Raw genomic sequence first — 14143 nt, forward strand, 5'->3', positions numbered from 1 at the left:
ATGCACTTCCATCTGATTACTGTAATTCTTCACTTTTTCACATACTTCCAAACCGAGAACAGTTTTTAAGTATGCAGACTTTTATTTTTTCTTCGTATTTTTAAATGTGTCCATGTGTGTGTGTATGCGCACACTTGTGAGTGTGTGCATGTGAGTGTGTGTGCGCACCTGAAAGTCATGGCGACCTCAGGTGACTGACCCCTACTGGGGGCCTGGAGGATATTCAGAGAGGGGGCTGAATGAAGCCTGCTCCCACCTCCCGCTCTGGCATTCCAAGGAGGTCTCCCATCCAAGCACTTGCCAGGGCCGACCCTGCTTAGCTTCCGAGATCTGATGGGATCGGGCTTGCCTGGGCTATCCAGGTCAGGACAATACACAGGCTTTTAGAATGATTGTACTTCCCCTGACCCTGGAAAGGAAGGCTTGAGGGGTAAGTTATGGGAAGAGCATGCCCTTAATCCGACATTATGTACAATAGATTGGATTTTTTATCATGCAAAAAAGGTGATCTTTACAAACCCCCCCCCCCATGTCATGGTTATTCCTTCTGAGGTGAACCTGGGGCTCCAAAAGAGGGTGAAGAGGGACTGCCGCTCAGTGCCCCCCCTTCACGAGCCCCACACAAAAGGGCATTTCTAGAGGTGCCAGAACTTTGGTAAGATGATTAAATAGCCAAGCATACCGTTCCTTACAAAAGGAATCATTCCTTGGAGGCTTTTGAACTAGTAGCCAGTTTGTGCTATTAAGTGTTTGACTACAGTGCGGAGGCTCGAGCCTGAAGCGCAGGCGGCCACGAGGACTGCCTCTGCATTTGCAGCTACTGGATTCTCTCATTTGAGAAGTCTGAGAGACCAATGAAGGCTCCAGGTGGTACTTTATAAACAGGGCAGAAAAATAATATTAGCCACAGTTTCCAGTATATTGGATGCTGTGGGTAATTTACTTAGGTTGTTGGGTTTGTTTTTCCCATGAATAAGTAGGGGAGCTTCTGTTACACTCCTGCCGTCAAATAAATAGGTTGGTCATCCATCACGGCATCGTTTGCACCCTTGAACCTTCACAGTTCTGCTCTGTAGCTGGGCACAAAGGGCCACTTTGGTGTCGTGGTTAAGTGTGTGGACTCTAATCTGGGAGAACTGGGTTTGATGCCCCACTCCTCCACTTGCACCTGCTGGATGACCTTGTGCAAGCCATAATCCTGTTAGAGCTGTCCTTGAAAAAGAGCAGTTTCTGTCAGAGCTTTCTCAGCCCCGCCTACCTCACAGGGTGTCTGTCGTGGAGAGGGGAAGGGAAAGGAGTTTGTAAGCCGCTCTGAGACTCCCTTGGGTAGTGAAGGGCTGCGTATAAAGCCAATCTCCTCCTCCTCCTCCTCTTCTTCTTCGACTCTTGGGGCCAGTACCATCCTTTGGGCTAGTTGTTGTTATGCCCACCCTACGCTGTGCAGCAGGGTTCAGGGTGGGTGACAGCATTTCCGAATAACAACATTCTTAAGTTTAAAAGCATTAAAAACATCCTGAACAATTCAGCGAACATTTTACAGATGGCACATTAAAGGAACACAACTTGGTGTCCTTTTTCCCCGCGGGGGAGAGAAGGAAGGAAGGAAGGAGCCAGGCTAGCTGGAAACCATTGCTGTGCTCAGCCAGAGGGCTGGCGGAACATCTCTGCCTTTCAACACTGTCTTTAAACTTTCTGTATTGAGTGTGGCTTCCATCATGCGTTTTGTAGCACGTGGAGAATACGTTGAATTAAATTACCTGGGGAATACCTAGAACACCAGGTGGTTTCGTTCAGCACTGGTGATTCCATGTCACTCTCCTTCAGTGCTTGAAACGTGAGGGGTTTTTTTAATAGCTTTTCCTGTTAAAATAAAACTTCCTGATCCAGATAGCTTTTTATGTGCACTTTCTGCAATCACGGCTTTTGCTGTCGTTACTGCACTGGACGGAAGCATCCGATGTTTCAGCTGCGGGGTATCGAAAAAGCCACGTAATGTAACACGGGAAAAGACATCACATGTGAATCTCCTTCTGTCTCTTTAGCAACGTGCTGAATCTGTTCAAGACTTGGACGTTGTGGTCGCAGCTCCTCTCACTCAGATATGACTCATTCTTCATTGGCAGGGGTTCTGTCTAGTTTTATTTTTGTTAAAACATATACTTCACTTCTCACTTCAGCTGATTCCCAAGGTGGCTACCATGGGAAACAAACAAGGTCATGTGATGAAGAGGAGGAGGAGGAGGAGGAGATACACCGCAGTTCACTCGGAGTCTCAGAGCGGCTTACAAACTCCTTTCCCTTCCCCTCCCCACAGTGGACACCCTGTTGAATATAGGTTGAATTTATACAAACAGTGGAAAATATTAACCACAAACTGCTTTGTGTTTTACACCAGGTCATAGGAATGAAAAAGAGGATGGAGTGGAAGGACCTACCCAGAGAGCGCTCAAAGAAGCCAAGGTGTCTTCCGGGGTTTGTCTGAATGACCCGGCCAAAGGTCCAGTGAGGCAGATGGGCAAGAGGTACCCAAAGGTATGATGGTTAGCGTAGAGTTTGGCCTAATATTCCATTATGTCATATTGACACAAAAAGCAGTGCAAAAAGCACAAAGATCGCAGTATCGCTGTTTGCCGTAGGGTCGTGTAGCCTCTTAGCGCCTCCGTCCGTTCCAGGAGGACCACCTACTCCCTCATGAACCTGCGCGGCCACTACAGTCATCTTCGGAGGCCCTGCTTCGGGTGCCCGCTGCCTCCCGAGGCTAGGCAGTGACGACCCGGGAGGGGGCCTTCTTGGTCGTGGCACCAGAGCTCTGGAATTCTCCCCTCACCCCCCGGGGGGAGCTCCATCTCTCGCCTTCTGCTGCTGTCTTCTGCCGGCAGGTGGATACTTTTTTTTCCCCTTCAGCGTTCCCTCCATGATCCCTCCTTCCCATCCTTTCCCATCTCCTTTAATTGCTGTTTTTAATGTTTTGTGTGTATTTTAACTCTGCTTTGTAGTTGTTTTAATGCTGTGTGTTTGAGGGTGTTGATTTTAATGGTTTTAAAATGTGATTTTTATCATGTACATCTTACAATGTTAGCTGCCTTAGTGGCCTTTGTAAGGGCAGAAAGGCGGGATAAAAAAATGGAAACAAAGACCTACTTCCGGGGGTGGGTGAGGAAGACGGCGCCATCTGGAGGTGTGGATGAGTGCTGGCTGCAGGACGGAGACTTGATAAGAGGGACCCCTTTTGGGGAGTTTTGATTCAGGAGCCTTCAGGGTAGAGAGTTTTGAAGGCATGGGGGGAAAATGTCCCCCCAGATTTCTTTGGGGGGGATACCCAGAAATTTGAGAGGAAATGGAAATATCTGAAATATTTTTTATCACGACTTATTTAGATTAGGTTGCTAGGAGACCCAAGATGGCTGCGACTTTCCCCCTGCAGTATCTGCACATTCCCCCCCCCATTACCTTCTAAACTTGGAAATGTTTCTTGTGCGTGTCACACAGATGCAAGCGTGCCAGTAATGGAGCTGTCTTTTATTCATGAAAGGTTTGCAGAATTGCCATTTCTTAACTATTTATCTGAAAGGTTGTTGGACTCATTGTCATCATGTATATAGTTTAATTATTGGAGGTTCTAGCAGGGGAGCGCAGCTATCGTATACCCTTGACCTTCTATCTGGGATGGTCGTCCTCTTCGACCGAGTGCGCAGCTTCGGGAGGGACGCACATGGAGCAGTGAGGGAGGTAGGGGACACCCGCCTAGCCAGCCAGATCAGCCGAATCAACCCTGGCGATCAATGGGGTGACAGATGACACAGCCAGATCGCCCTCACATTTGGTTAAGAAGAAGAAGAAGAGATTGGATTTATGCCCTGCCCTTCACTCAGAGTCTCAGAGCGGTTTACAATCTCCTTTCCCTTCCCCTCCCCACAACAGACACCCTGTGAGGTAGGTGGGGCTGAGAGAGCTCTGAGAGAACTGCCCTCGAGAGAACAGCTCTCAGAGAACTTGTGACTAACCAAAGGTCACCCAGCTGGCTGCATGTGGAGGAGGAGTGCAGAATCAAACGCAGTTCTCCAGATTAAAGTCCACTGCTCTTAACCACTACACCAAACTGGCTGAGTTTTTCTCGGCCCAGAAGCATGATACGGAGTTCAGTGAATAAATAAATCTCCCAAGAAGTATATTGCAAAACTGGTAAAATTACGTTTATTCAAGTTGATTCAGTTCACATTCGGGTTGCAGTCAAAAGGACAGAGAGAACCCTAATCTAAAGAGTACTTTCCCTATCAAAAAGGACCAGCTTGTCCGGCATCATGTGTGTGGGAGGATGAGGGCATTGTATCCACAGGAGAGACCTGCAGAGACATGTGTCTCCATGGAAGGCCATGTGCAGAGAGGGAGAGGACAAAGAGGGAGGAGGGGTCAGAGGGCAGCTCCCAGGTTAAGACAAAGAGAGGCATCAGTTCAAGGAGATAACACCTCTACACCCTTAGAGTGATATAGCGCCCCCCCCCCCTTCCAGGCATGCCGAGTCGCTCGCTCCAACATAAACCTGGGACCTTCCGCGTGGCAGGCAGACATTTGTCCCAGCATAGCATTTTCCTTGTTTATTGCAGTCGCACACTGAGTCAACATCTCAAGTGAGTTATCTAACATGACTCCAAGGTCTCTTGTCTGGTGAGTTACCGCCAGTTTGGACCCCATCAACATATATTTCTAGTTAGGGTTTTTGGCTCCAATGTGCATTACTTTGCACTTGCCCATATTGAGCCTCATTTGCCTCAATAACACCCACTCGCCCAGCTTTGACAGATCCCTCTGGAGCGTCTCACAACCCTCCCCTGTTCTCACCACCCTGAACAGTGTCGTCCACAAACGTAGCCTCTTCACTGCTTACTCCCAACTCCAAATCATTCATGAACAAGTTAAAAAGCACCAGACCTAGTACCGAGCCCTGTGGTACCACACTGCTTTCCATCTTCCACTGTGAAAACTGCCCATTTGTACTCACTGTCTGATTCCTGTTAATTAATTTTTGGTCCACAAGAGGACTTGGAAGGACAAGGGTAGGAAGCCTTGAGTGATGTCTTATCGGAGTGACAGAGACCACAGATTCTTATTCTGTGATTGACGGATGCTACTCAGAGACCTCTGGATTACACCTGTCCTGAGTAAATATCATCTGCCTGTTTAATCCTGCGTGATCTCTTTTTGCTGGCAGACTCCAATCCATAAAGGATGCATTCTGTTGCCAGATTTCTAGCACTTGTGTTTTCTCTATGGTGTTACAGAGATGAGTTTTAATCCACTATGTTGTATTTTACTGTTCTGTTTTGTATTTTATCTTGTATTTGTTTTTGATTTTGCTCAAGGCCTTTGGTCAGAGGAGCATAATAATAAAACAAATGGAGTGATGTCTTATCATATCTTTGTCTGAATTAAATTTCTCTTTCAAAAAGTCAGCATTTTAGACAACGTTTGATAAGATAGTTCTCAACGTAGTTGCAGCACATACTTACAGCATATACCAAGATGCCAACTTTGCTCTCCTATGGATCCTAGCAAGACCATCAGTGGACCCAGCGACATCAATTAGACCATCTCAGGTTCCTACTCCTGCTCATCCTCTAATGTGATTTCATTTATGCCTTCACGGGTCCGCAGTGCCCTTCCACCCTCTACATTGAACAAACAGGCCAGTCCCTATGACAAAGAATTAATGGACACAAGTCTGACATTAGAAACCATAACATTCAAAAACCAGCGGGGGGAACACTTTAACCTTCCAGGACATTCAGTTGTTGACCTAAGAGTAGCAGTTCTCTTACTAAGGAATTTCAAAGGGAGATTAGAAAGAGAGACTGCTGAATTTCAGCTGATAATGAAGCTCAAGACAATGCAGCCTTCTGAACTGAATCGTGACCTACGTTTTCTGTCTCATTACCAATGTTGATTTCTCCACACCTACTACCCCTCTGCATATCACACCTAATCCAGTCACACCTGGTATTGTCATTTGCCTGCTAATGCCATTTGGCATCTGAAATCACTCCACTTTTCAATATATAGGACAGATGGACTTACATTCTAGCTGTATCTGAAGAAGTGTGCAGTGACTCACGAAAGCTCATACCCTGCCAAAAATGTTGTTAGTCTTTAAAGTGTTACTGGACTGTTGCTCTTTTCTACTGCTACAAACAGATTAACATGGCTGCCCATCTTGATCTATCAGCATACATTTAGTTATAGCAAATCCCCCCCCACTTGCTGTTATTATTAATTACTAATGTTTCACATAGAGTATACTCAATAGGTAAAGATTTGAGTGGTTTTTTTTAAAAAAAGAAATACTAAGGAGGGTCTACTTGTCATAGCCTATTGGGATGAACAGAAATCTCTGTCTAGGAAATTATGTCCATTCCTCAGTCAAGCATCACTTTCTCTCTGTGGACTCAAACACTGGATAACCTCAATACATTCAAGATCCCATCTAGTTTTAGGGGCTATAATTTCACAGTACATAAGAACGTAAGAAAAGCCCTGCTGGGTGAGACCAGTGGCCTGTTTAGTTCACTGTCTTGTTTCACACCGTGGCCGACCACCGGCATTTGGGGGCTGGCTGCCTCTGGATATGGAGGTTTTAGTCACTATGGATAGTAGCCACTGTTCAACCTCTCCTCCATAAATCTGTCCAGTCCCGTTTTAAAACCCATCTATGTTATGTCCTCTGGGTAGAGAATTCCACTATTTAATGACTTGCTGAATAAAGAAGCATTTTCTTGTCTCTGTCCTAAATCTGTTGCCCATCAACTGCATTTGGTGCTCCCAAGTTCCAGTATTATGGCAGAGGGAGAAAAAAGTTTTCTCTATCCATTTTCCCCACCCCATGAATAATTTTAACCCTGTCCCCCTCCTCATAGCTGTGTTTTTTCTAAATGGAAAAGCCACAGATTCTTTAGCCTCTCCTTATGCAGTTTGGGGTAATGGTGAGGAGCGCGGACTCTTAAACTGGGAGAACCGGGTTTGATTCTCCACTCCGCCTCCACATGCAGCTGCTGGTGTGACCTTGGGTCAGTCACAAGTTCTCTCAGAGCTGTTCTCTCAGGAGCAGTCCTCGAAAGAGCTTTCTGAGCCCCGCCCACCTCCCAGGGTGCCTGTTGTGGGGAGGGGAAGGGATTGTACGCCGCTCTGAGACTCCCTTGTGTAGTAAATGGTGGGTTATAAATCCAGTCTCTTCTCTTCTGTGTTCTCTTATACGAAGAGTGCTTTGACCCCAGTCTTGGTGGCCCTCTTGTGCACTTTTTCCAGCTCTGAGGTACACACACACACACACATTTTTACACTATAGCAACCAGAACTGCATTTTTTCAAAAATACAGCCTCTCAAAACGAGTGGAGAAGATCTTTGCTGTTTCTGAATTAGTAGCAGAAATGTGTAACTAATTTATAATAAAACAGTGAAAAATATGTAATATGTTCAGTTGCCTTGGGCAGTCATCTACCTTTCATATTACATTTCGGTTTTATGTTGTTGGACATTAATATATTTTTTAAAATGTCCTCTAAGAATATGGTGCATATTTTTGTAGGCACTGGCTTTGTGTATTCTGCTTCTCCATAGTGTTGCAGCTAAACAAAAGATGATGATGACTATGGTCATTATAATACCATTTGTGTCGTGATTCAGTATACTGCAGTTATTTCACGTACACAGCAGTCCTGTCGTGGAGGTTGGGGCTGGGAGGCAGAAAGAATGACTTGCTTAAGTTTTCCCATCAATAAGCATTTTAAATATATCCACAGCAGGAAACCAGGAATTAAAGGATTGCTAAAGGAAGATGGGGAGATGGCAGAGAAGCGGCAATGATCCTTTGCATCTGTATGTTTACTGTGGGAAGTGTGGGGCATGCACCCACGCCGTTGCCACTGTTTTCAGGAAAGGAGGCTGAAGAATTGAGTCAAACTGAGGTGACAAGAGCTGAATTTCTAGACATCTTGGGGAAATTAAAGCCCAAATAGTCTTCAGGTTTTGATGAAATACACCCAAAAGGTCTTAGGGAACTCAAATGTGAGCTTGTTGGTTTACTAACCCATATATGTAACCTATCGCAGAATTTGGCCACTGTACCTACACAAGACTGAAAAGTAGCAAACTTCACAAAGTGCTTCTCTGTTGAAGTCTTCGCTTCCTTCCCACGGATGTTTTGGCATTCCATGTCAACCAGGATATCACACTGCTGATATTATTCCCCTTCCTAAAAGATGAGAAAGAAAGATCATTCCGCACACACTAGATGTTAAGGGTTCTCTCTCCTTTTATTTACGTAGAATGCTGGAGTTCAGAAAAGGCAAAAATTTAATTGTGGGGTTTCAAGGCCCCAAGGAGGGACACTAAAGTTTCTCCGCAGACCTTCTCCAGATGGATTGTGTTTTGATTTACGAGTGCTATAAGCAGGCTGCCATTCCAAGGTCTCAAGCTCCCTCCCGGCCTTCGGGTCAGGAGCTCCTCTAGATATCTGTAAGGCTGCCACCTGGTCCACTCCTTTGACTTGTGTGAAATGCTGTGCTGCCATTATGGATCCCAGAAGTTACTCACCAGTAAGCAAAACAGCCCTACAGAATCTATTCGGACAAGGACCTGAGTCAGCTCGCTGGTCTCCCGTGTGGATCTGTGCAATGAAAACGGGGTTTTGCTCACATGGAACTCTCGTTCATCCAGGGCTCCTCTGTGCAGGCAACATACACCCTCCCTCCTGCCCCCACTGTGAGCTCTCAGCCAACTCCAGTGCCTTCTCCAGCGGCAGACTTTAGGAACTGAGGGAGGGATGCTCTCTCTCCCCATTTTATATGAGTGGTGGGTGGGGAAACACTGTGAAAAATGGCAAGAGAGCTCTTTGTGCTGCAAGGAGCTTTAGCACATTTGTGGCTGGCCTGCGCAGGCACCATTCACTTGTGTGCTTGCACAGAAGAGCACTCGATGAACAGCAGTTAGAGGTAAGTACAACTCTGTTTTCCATTCATTACAGCAAATGCAAGCCTGAGTGTTTAGCATCCTCTTTAGAGTCTTCTGAATAATGACTAAGTGAAAAGAATGGTGTTTTCTCTTAAACTGACAGGGTGGTAACAGAAAGCGCTGTCAGATCACAGCTGACTTACGATGACACCCCCCACCCCGGAAGGGTTTTCAGGGGAAGACATGGGCAGAGGTGGTTTGCCAGTGTCTGCATCTAGGTAGCAACCCTGGACTTCCTTCATGGTCTCCCATTCAAGTACTCACCAGAGCTGATCCTGCTTAACTTCTGAGATCTGCTGAGATCAGGTTAGTCTGGCCCATCCAGGTCTGGGCTTAAACTGACATAGACCCCGGTCACACGGGCCAGATAATGGGGGGGGGGGCAGGCATGGCTGTTCGCCCCGGAGCAAAATAAAGTGTAGTAGCCCGATCACATGGACCCCCAAGTCTCCGTGCTTCGGCTGTTAGCTGGCAATCACACGGCGATGCGACAGCGTGGCAAAGAAGCGGCGCGGCGCAATCACAAGCGTTTCGTGTTTGTGTGCATGCGCAGTTCCGCGGAGCAGCACTGCTTTCAGTTTTGTGTTTGTGCGCATGCGCTTATGAAAAACATCTGGTTTGCGATGGGACGTGGACGGGCGCCAGATGCCACGGGATACTAGCGCTTCCACGATCAGACACCTGCCTGTACCGCATGTTTTCCGGATACTAGTGCACTTTCCATGGTACTTTTGAAATCTGCATCTTCGGTGGGATGCCACAGGTTGGCCACGGGTGCGCTACGCTTCCCCTATGTTGCGGTGTGATCGCGCCCCCAAAATCCACCCGACATTCGTGCCTTTTGAGCGGCAAATTCTCTGTGTCACTGGGGCTATAATGAACATTAATGCCCAGATTTCTTGAGCTACTATGGTATACCTACTATCCTTAAAAGATGTAAGAAAAAAAACAAGCACATTGCAATAATAATAATAATAATAATAATAATAATAATAATAATAATAAAAACACCCCACCCTTCACTGGGAGTCTCTGAGCGGCTTATAAACTCCTTTCCCTTCCCCTCCCCACAACAGACACCCTGTGAGACAGGTGGATCTGAGAGAGCTCTGACAGAAACTGCCCCTGAGAGAACAGCTCTGACAGAACTATGGCTGTCCCAAGATCATCCAGCAGCTGCAAGTGGAGAAGTGAGAAATCAAACCTGGTTTTCCCAGATTAGAGTCCTCTCACGTAACCACTACACCAAACTGGCTCTCAATAAGCTTAAAGATCAAATGTAAAGAAAACAGTTGTGAGAGATCAGGCAGTCAACAAGACTTGCAAAAAATGCTTTCTGTACATTATTGTCAACGAGCACTACAACACAATAAACAAATTCCTTCAAATCATAAGGAAATCCTTGTGTAAAACTAAATGCAGGAATGGACCTTTCATGTTTTTTTGTAAACCACCGTGTGATGTTTCTTTAAGTATACTGCCTCTTATCACCTGTCAGCAATTTGCAAGGTCCTTTTAATTGCACTCTGTCAGGAATCACCACAGTGAGACTCCTGGGATCCTTCAGAAGCTTAGCAGCATATTTGAGCCTGAATACTTATTGAGATCAGTGTCCTATCTAAATGTATTGTAAGTTACTATTATACATGGGTTCATTTTTAAAATACTTTGTAATTTTTCATAATAAGTGGAATCTCTCCTTATAATAAAAGAGTTTTGGTGTCCCTCCTGGACACGCTTCCACAGCCTTTCGCCTGCTCAGCTGCCACTCTCACAGTCTCCCAATCCCATGGCTGCATTGGCTTGGCCCCGTCCACCAAGCCGGCGGGCAGCATTTTGCCCTCAGTCTGGAGGGAGCCGGCGAAGGGGGTGGACGCTCTGCCAAGAGAGCAGCAACCCCTCCACGGGGGAGAAGGAGGCAGACCTAGCGAGCGGAGGCAAGCAGGGGAAGCACTCACCTTTGCTGCCTCTCGCGGCCCCTCTCCCTCAGCTGCAAGGCCTGAACTTTGTCAGGGGAATAGCTCAGCAGGCTGCACCGCAGAGAAGGCTGCCCAGTGCCTTTCAACAGCTCCCCCGCCTTCCTTCAGCAGCGGTGGCAGCACCAGGGAGGGTCTGGCCTGGAGGAAATGAGCTGCAGCTTCTGGAAATCTGGACTCTCTCTTGAGGAAGACACTTCTCTTGGCTCCTGTGTGGGACTAACGGTGACTAACTGACTCCTCAGTGGCTGTTGGTAGGCAACCAACTTCTGTCAGTAAAAGAACACTTTCCTGTCAGAATGAACTTAAAATGGCTCTCCCTTCTTTTTGCCTTCACCTTGGCTGGCTGGCTAATGAGGTGGGCCAGCGACCAGCAATCCATTGTCTTCAACCCCCGGCTGTGCGGCTGACCTTCCCCTAGGGTTGCCAAGTCTGAGTTGGGAAATTCCTGGAGATTTGTGGGTTGGAAGCTGGAGAGGCCTGAGTTTGGGGAGGACCTCAGTGAGATATACAGTTGCCAGGTCTGGGTTGGAAAATACCTGGAGACTTTGGGGGTGAAGAATCGAGGAGAGGGTGGGGTTTGGGGAGGGGAGGGGCCTCAGCAGGGTCCAATGCCACTGAGTCCACCCTTCAAAGCAGCCATTTTCTCTAGGGGAGCTGGAGTTGTAAAAGCGGGAGATCCCCAGGCCCCACCGGGAGGCTGGCAACTCTAAGGTGAGACCTGGAGATCTCCCTCTGTTACAATTGATCTCCAGATGACAGAGATCAGTTCCCCTGGAGAAAATGGCTGGTTTGAGGGCAGACCCTATGCCATTATCCCCTGCTGAGTCCTTCCATCCCCCCAATGCTGCCCTCCATAGTATCGACTCCCCAAATCTCCAGAGGTGGCAGCTGTGCTTCTTCTCAGTGCCTAGGCAACCAGGTTCTGTCACTAAAAGGCCCTTTTCACACCTCTTTTGGCCTTTGGGAGAAAACTCATTGGGGCCATTCCTGATAGGGTTGCCAACTCTACATAGGGAATTCCTGGAGATTTGAGGGATGGAGCCTGGAGAGGGTGAGGTTTGAGGAGGGGTGGGACCTTAGACAGGTTCGATGCCATAGACTCCACCCTCCAAGCCAGCCATTCCCTCATGGGGAATCATTGTTGCCAGTCTCCAGAGGAGGGATGGAGATCACACAGAATTACAACTGCTCTTTGGATGGCAGAGATCAGTTCCCCTGGAGAAAATGGTGAACTCTGTGTCATTATACCCTGCTGCGGTCACCACAGCAAACTGGCGCTGAGTGCCCAAGGCTAGGGCACTCTCCCAGAGCCTCTTTCTAGTGCTCGTATTTATTTCTACAATGAGCCTTATTCTTAGTATATATTGCAGATCTTTCCTGATTTTTTGTAAAGCACTTTATGAGCATGAGAGCTTTTGTACTACTCTAATATTTCCTGAGGAAGATCCAATTGTTATATAATCCAGAGACGACGTTGGTGATGTATTTTTACACGAGGATTTTCTTATGATTTGAAGGAATTTGTTTATTGTGTTGTAGTGCTTGTTGACAATAATATACAGAAAGTATTTTCTTTGCAAGTCTTGTTGACTGCCTGATCTGTGGGTCAGACTCTCATGACTGTTTTCTTTACATTTGTTCTTTGATCAGGTTGTGATTGTCCACATTTGTCTTGTCTCAATAAGCTTATACAGACTGAAAAAGTAGTTAATAATAATTGGCAATACATTCTATTTTAATTTCTTTCCCCCATAACTTATTCAAAAATGGTTTCCTATCATAGAAATGTGCTTGAAGTACTTTGTAAGTGCTCAGAAGACAACAATCTCATCCAAAGGGCTCAAGTTCTGATTTGCAGCAATATTTATTTTAGAAAATAATAGTTCTTTCCATCCCAAATTATAGATGTTGTCTCCTAAACAGTTTTGTTATACTTAAACAAAGCTTGTGTGTTTAAACATCTACTGAAGCAATAAAATCTAAATGCATTAGCATTTAGTTTTTTGAGATATCGAATCACTCTATTATACCACAAATAAGTTAGGCTTGTGTACTGCCTTTTCTCATTGTATATTGTATTTTTTTTAGTATTATTTGACTTCTGGGAGTATAAAATTAAATCTTAATTGTTTTTAGATCATGCTTAAGCTCTACATAAAAGAAGATGCCAGGGCCACATGCTGGCTAATTTATGAATTAGTAATTGCCAGAATTGTTCTCTCCAAAGTCAGCTATTGGAATGCTTCCTCTGTGTCCTTTAAAAGCAATTGCTTTTGGGCTACTATCTAGCAATGTACTATGGACAGGACACAGAATTCATGGGTTTACTGAGGGGCATATTCCCTTATTTTAATTAGTAACTTCCCTGCCCATTTGACTACCATCCTCCCAAAACTGTATGTGGGAATCCGTTAATTTTTTTTTTTTTAAATATTAAATAAATTAAGACAGTTGAGGTCCTTTATTCTACTGTATGGGGAGATACAACTGCTATTGACTTATTATGTATTGGATCACTTTACTCATCTTTAGCGCGTGCTTTCAGATCTTCCCAAGCCGAAAATATACCCAAAAAATATCTTGTCAGTATTTTTCGGGTATCGGGGGGGGGGATCCTGAAAAAATCCCGGGTATTTTTGAGAACCAGGAAGGTTGAGGAAACAGCTGTGAGGGGGGAGGCTTCTCCCCGCCTGTCAGCTGCCCCCCCTTTTCTTCTGCAGTCCATTTAAACCAGGCTGATTTAAAAGGACTGCATAAAAGACTGGGGGAACAGCTGAGAGGCGGGAGCTGACACTGAACTATCTTTTGCGGCTTTGCTGCTCCTGGGTTGGGGTTTTTTCCTTTCCTTTTTTCCCATCTTGAGTCTATTGGACCCGAAAAATGTCAGGATTTCTGAAAAATCCCAGATCTGAATACTTTGCCAGTATTGGGATCCAGGATTTTTCAGAAATCCTGAAAAACTTTGGGTCCAATAGACCCAAACAAAAACAAAAACCAACACCCTGCCACCCCAACACAGTTCTGTAATGCCACCATTTCTTGGATTAATCCTATATTGATTTAAAGTACAGAAAGGTTAGCTATTTAGTTATTTATTACATTGTTCCATTTGGAATTCAAGGTGGTGTATATGAGGTTCCCAGGATGTCTCCAGTCTGAGCCC

General features: G+C 45.9%; 1 protein-coding gene across 1 annotated transcript in view; it reads left to right on the forward strand.

The window, feature by feature from the left end:
• The window catches only part of SPAG16 (sperm associated antigen 16), a gene marked incomplete at its 3' end in the record, with an annotated part of 219151 nt that overhangs the window by 32644 nt on the left and 172364 nt on the right, over positions 1-14143 (forward strand). Inside the window, exon 9 of the mRNA XM_015407767.1 lies at positions 2396-2532. Within this exon, the coding sequence (XP_015263253.1) occupies positions 2396-2532 (137 nt within the window). The remainder of the gene's footprint in view (positions 1-2395; positions 2533-14143) is intronic.

Source organism: Gekko japonicus, unplaced genomic scaffold (assembly GCF_001447785.1).
Source record: "Gekko japonicus isolate JY-2015 unplaced genomic scaffold, Gekko_japonicus_V1.1 scaffold2630, whole genome shotgun sequence".
Classification (NCBI taxonomy): Eukaryota; Metazoa; Chordata; class Lepidosauria; order Squamata; family Gekkonidae; genus Gekko; species Gekko japonicus.